Source organism: Drosophila simulans, unplaced genomic scaffold (genome assembly GCF_016746395.2).
Source record: "Drosophila simulans strain w501 unplaced genomic scaffold, Prin_Dsim_3.1 Segkk87_quiver_pilon, whole genome shotgun sequence".
Classification (NCBI taxonomy): Eukaryota; Metazoa; Arthropoda; class Insecta; order Diptera; family Drosophilidae; genus Drosophila; species Drosophila simulans.
The window spans coordinates 1,310,566-1,316,319 of NW_025416883.1; the positions used below are offsets into that span (position 1 = coordinate 1,310,566).

The 5,754-nt window shown below is 36.6% G+C and overlaps 1 protein-coding gene across 2 annotated transcripts; it reads left to right on the forward strand.

Moving 5' to 3' along the window:
* The first annotated feature begins 252 nt into the window (after positions 1 to 252).
* On the forward strand, positions 253 to 801 carry LOC6740359 (transcription elongation factor 1 homolog). Of its 2 annotated transcripts, none has more exons than XM_016181617.3 (2): positions 253 to 442; positions 574 to 801. In XM_016181617.3, the coding sequence occupies exons 1-2, from the start codon at positions 342 to 344 to the stop codon at positions 704 to 706; spliced, it is 234 nt and encodes a 77-aa protein (XP_016040300.1). In that variant the 5' UTR covers positions 253 to 341; the 3' UTR covers positions 707 to 801. The 2 variants fall into 2 exon arrangements, with proteins under 2 accessions (XP_016040300.1, XP_002077227.1); XM_002077191.4 differs by having other exon boundaries at positions 260 to 457.
* Positions 802 to 5,754: the final 4,953 nt, after the last annotated feature.

Genomic DNA, 5,754 nt, shown 5'->3' on the forward strand with positions numbered 1-5,754 from the left:
AAATAAGCCACGTTTACTTTAATTTAAGGTCGCATTTGCGTCACAGTTTAAAGTGCGCATAAATATTGTAATATAAGCTAAGTTTATTTATTACTTTATATGGCAAAAGGTTTTTATAAATTTAAACAAACGTTCTGTGAGGTTATGAAAAGTAGCCAATAAGATGTGAGGTAACGATTTGTGTGAATCGGGTATAACGCCAATCTTAAATTGGGTATGAGTGAAAATACGGTAGATCTGGTAAATTTGTACAAAAATATTTCGTTATCTTAGCATGTTTGGCATTGTTATTTTATTGCTGTAACCGCGCATAGCGAAAAAACTTTAAACGCATTAAAAAAATGGGAAGAAGGAAGTCTAAAAGAAAACCGCCTCCAAAGAGAAAGAATATTGAACCCCTTGATCAACAATTTAATTGTCCATTTTGCAACCATGAAAAATCGTGTGAGGTTAAAATGTACATATTCAGCACAATTCTGGTTCTACTATTATTCGACCAAATATATAGACAGATTTTATTTGGTTCCAAAACTTGAATTTATTAAAACACAACTCTTAATTTTATAATTTCAGGGATAAAAGCAGAAATACAGCGAAAATAACTTGTAGGGTGTGCTTGGAGGATTTTCAAACGGGAATTAACTTCCTTTCAGAACCTATTGATGTTTACAATGATTGGGTAGATGCCTGTGAAACAGCCAATTAAATGGAATTAATTTTAAGTTAGTTAGTAGGTAAAATAAATTGCTAGAGCCCTCTAACTTATACAATAAAATAAGTTTAATACAAGATGTCCAAAAAGTTAGTGTTTTTTGAAATTTAGGGAATACACGCGGGTCGCTCCAACAGTTTTATTAACATAACAGCGAGATTGAAATAATTTTTATTGACATTTTATTGAAACAAGCTGAACCGATGAAATTGTAACTAATTTTTGTTCTAGGGCTCATGTCTAAAATGTGGCGAGCACCGAGATTGTATTGCGAGGGAGAGAAGCGCTTCCGCCCACATAAAGTAAATAAAACTATATAGCTGAGTCGATTTGGCCATGTGCGTCTATCCGTATGAACGCCTCGGTCTCAGGAACTATAAAAGCTAGAAGGTTGAGATTAAGCATACACTTTCTAGAGACATCCAAGCGTTGCAAGTTTGTTGACCCATGTCAACCGCAGAAAACTACCATACACACACTGTTTGGTCAAAGACCTAACAGAAGACGATTTTCGGGACGAAATCAATTCTGATCAATGAAACGAATTTACATATTTGGAGTTGTGGCCAATTTCGTAGCAATATGATGATCTAAAATAATAATTAAAAATTCACGCCCTGACTAATATAATATTAAAGTTTTTTAAATTCGATTGTTAAAATCGCCGCTCGAATTAGCTACCGTTTACATATTTATAATTATGTTAATTATATGTAATATTCGGTACCCAGGGAATACCACGGGGAGGCCATTACAATTGTAATGGGGTCCTATATTTATTAGGCCTTCGAGTCGACTGGAAATATTTTAATGTTTAACATTAAAACATTTCTATGTTCCCCAATTAGGTTATTTTTCTTACTATTGTTTTTTTTTTATACTTTGCGTATATTTTTCCGTCGCCAATTATTTAAATATTAAAAAATTTATATCAGATGGTGCCTTTAATTTCCCGAAGTCCGAGGCACGAAGTGCGGACACAAGCACTCAACAATCACTGCCTTATTAATTTTTCTCACGTCGCAAGCTGAATACCCAAATGACAAGTATTCTAATATAAAGTCATTTTCGAAATTTATTTTTTGATGTACGTAGATTCGGTTATTACTATTTCTAAGCTTTATTTAAATAATTATAACGTTAAGGCAATGCAAAACAAGAATTTTTCGCATGGTGTCAATTGATAAAAAATAATATAGATTTAAAGTAAACGAACTTCTAAGGTGAAGGGCATATTTTGTCAAATTTACAATGCATGAGCATACGTGTGCACACATACAGTTGTCTACTATCACTGTATGCGTAGAAAAGAGCTGTTTGCTGTAGCGCTCTCCGCTCCTTCTCTCTCGAACAAAAACTCGAGAGAGCCTGGAGCCACCTCTCGAGTTACAAAAAATCGTTTGGCCGTCACCAAAAAAAAGGGCTGCATAGTGCCAAACCAATGCATTGCAATGTATGGCCGTTACGCATCTTGTTATTCTTGTATCTTTGGTACAGGCAACACTGCCGTGGAACTGTTTCATAAATGCAGTGTTTCAGATTGTTCATAGGCGGTAAACAATGGAGAAAGACGAGCAAGCTTCGGAGAATTATAATTATCACGCTTCTTATTTTATCAAGGCAAAATCGTGTTTTGCTTTAGTTTCCCTGCATCTGTCATATCCTTTTCTGAAGTGGAAAATAATGTAGATTTTCCACTAAGTTTCAGTGTAAGTTTTGGTATTTGATTTGGAGACTTTTCAATTGTGGCGGCACCTTAACTATGGATTTATTGTCATGGAACTTGAGTTCAATACAGGTTCATCGTTGTTAGCTAAAGGCACCTTGGTAAATTATTCTGTGTCATCTGGTATATGGACTAAAATCTGCTTATCTTTATCATTTTTCTTTTCTTTTTTTTGGCCTATTATCATTGGCCTTTATTTTTCGGTCGGATTTAAAAAATTGCAAGTCAATCTGATCCGTTTTCTTTGATTTGTCCTTTTTTTTTTTTTTTATTATTTTTCCCTTCTTTTAATTTGAGATATTTTATTTATCACTCTTATACATTACTCTGTGCAGCAATATATTTTGCATTCCCCTATATGCTATGTTCCTCTCTCTCAATAGAGATTTAATCTTTATTCTATGAAACTTGCTCGTTTGCCTTCTGTATAAAGAGTTCAGTTACAAATTAAGTATTGATAACCCTGGTGCTGCTGTGATACACTTTATTTCTTAATCGGTTCGGTACGGGCACTGCCGCCGTTCTTTATACCCTACAGCCCTGTGTAGCAAAATATATTGAAATTTTAATTTAAACATTAACTTTACCGTGTTTTATAAATTGCCACACCATTTCTCAAAGTCAATGAATAAGCTCATTGCCTAAACACACACTTTTTCATAATTTTATTTGTTACAAGACAAATAATTTCAATCGGCTTGTCAAAAACTTTTTGCCTTGTATAAATAATCCTGACATTGTCTTCATTAAATGGGACCAGGTTATGAAAGAATTCTCACTGAAAGAATAATATTAATAACCCCAAACGATACGGACTATCTATGTTTCCGTTCAAAACATCATTAAAAAAGAGCAGCCCAGCTATTGAACGTCGATCTGGTATGGGCGAGACAACACTGGCTGAGATATGATGGATGTGGATCCCATAAATGCATGGACTTAAGTGCAAATTTCATAATATTTTCAATTCTGGTTAACGAATATGAGCAATCTGCGAACTTTGGTGCACAGTCGGAAGTTCAGAACGTGTCTAGGGAATTAATTATTACCCAGTGTTTCTTTGTCCACAAAACAAACAAATATTTCACTTTTCCACAAAGATGAAGCTTGGTAGAAGTATTTAATGCATAATGCATTTAGAAGTTTGTCCATTGCTCATATTTTTACAATCGTGTACATTCGGGTACACAGTCTGGAGAATCAACAGCATCTTTTTCAGTTGTATTTTAAATTTACAATGTCCACATTTTAATATTGTAAATAGAATATACATATTTTTTAAAATACATTCATATATTTTTGCTAACATACGTACATATGTACTCACATATATCGTACAAATATGTAAATTAAACCAAATACGTTTGTATTATTAAATGGTTCATTTATTAGAGCCAACTGCTCTGAATTCTGGTCTGTTACGAACTAGAAACAAATCAAATTTATTAAGGCCGCCAAGTCTTTGGTTGGATGCAGCGGACTCATCAGCGCGCCTAGTCAGAGCCTCGTGCCAACTGGAGTTTCATGCCCTCAACGGTCACCCAGCACGCACATGCCCGCCTCGCATTACGGTGACCCTTGCACGTCGCTTTCGCTAAAGCGAAATGCGTTACTGGGCTGGCTCAGCTTTGTCGATGTTATTGTTCGCACATCCGGTCTTGGATGGAATTTCGGCGGGTCGTTACACCCCTCTGACTTGCTCGTGTTAACTCCTCCTTGTCTTAAGATGAAGTCGTCCCCGGATTCAATGGTCTTAGACGGTTGTTGACGTTTGACTTTCAGGCGGTAGATAAGAAAGATGATGACCAGGGTTTTTGAGGCTGTGGAGGAGACAGAGCAAAAGATCCAGGTGTTGCCTGATGGCAGTTGGAATTGAAGCTGGTTGATGTGCTGCAGATTTTTAACGCTCATTCCGTAAATTGATGACAGACTAAGGCGCTCTAGATGTCTCAGAACGTTTACTTTACTGCTACTGAAACTGCGGCTTTCTTCTTTGATGTTCCGATATTGTTGACGTAAAGGGTGCCGTTTATTTTAATTTTTTCGGTAAATGATACCAGGTGAGTTCCTGATATTATATCCGGCTTATTCCCTATTCGTCGGTGATATTTATCGTTACATCGTTGGTGATGAACATTCCCTCGTCGATCATGGTGACTGGGTCCAATTGTCCAGGTCCGCAATCCGCAACCGTGCTACCGTCCTCGAAATCAAAGATTCTATTTTCATGCTGTACCGGGAATATTCTTATTTTTCTCGAAGTTAACAAAGGCTTCGGAAATTTTATTAAAAAGTACAATAGGTCTCGATTTTGAAAAGTTTTTATGCTGGCTACCTCTAAAATATCTGACACGCTAACGTTTGTGGGATGTTTACTTTCAATCTCCTCTACGTCAACGTCATTCAAGATTATTGGACCTATTACGTTTAATTTGGAAAGGGTGATTTCAAGTATTAAATTTTAAAATTCTTGAATTACAACACGGTTTTTTTTGCCAAAATCGTCTCGTACAAATGTTCTGTGTCTAAGTTGTCCGATTTTAAAATAGAATTCATGGATGAGGTCAGTGTGTTTAATTGCAAGTGTATTTTGTCGTTTATTTCTATCTGTCCGTTTACCGAGTCCGTTAGCTGTCCCTGTCTAAACCTCACCTGGTCCCAGTCGTCAGAGTCAGGTGTCCCCGCTATTGCTTTCAAAGCAGTCCCTATGAAATTAAGACTACGGGTATGTCGGTGACCTACCTTTTGTGTGTCCAGAAGTCTCTATTCGTTCCAAATCCGTTTCAAGTACCCGTCTCATGTGCTCCTTCACGAAGAAGTCCATCGCGTGTTTCGTCTCGTCCGCGTAAGTTTCGTACGATGTAACGTTCGTTGTATATCCCATGTAAACGTACTCGTCCCATAAAGTAATGTCTCAGTCCATTATTGGTGTGTGGTTAGCGTGTGAGTATTCGTTTAGTTTTATGGTCCAGGAGGGAGTTGTCAGTAGGACTAAAGCCAGTTTCCTAACCTAAGTGCGAAAAATATAAAATATAGAGAGTAACGAACGTCACGAAAGTACAAAAAGGTGATAATATTAAAAAATCTATAAAAAATATAAAATTAAATTTAGCACCCTCTTACCGAAGATTGTCCTTATGGACCACCCTCCCTTTAATAAGCACTGTCGTACCCAGATCAGCCTCGATGACCTCTTCTCAGCAGAGTGGCTTATTGCCTTTGTGTGCATTTGAGTACCTAAGTGTTTTCTCTTGAGCTACTTTGATTTTGTCTCTTACTGTGCCCGCAAAATCTGGTGGACCAGCGTGAACTATTT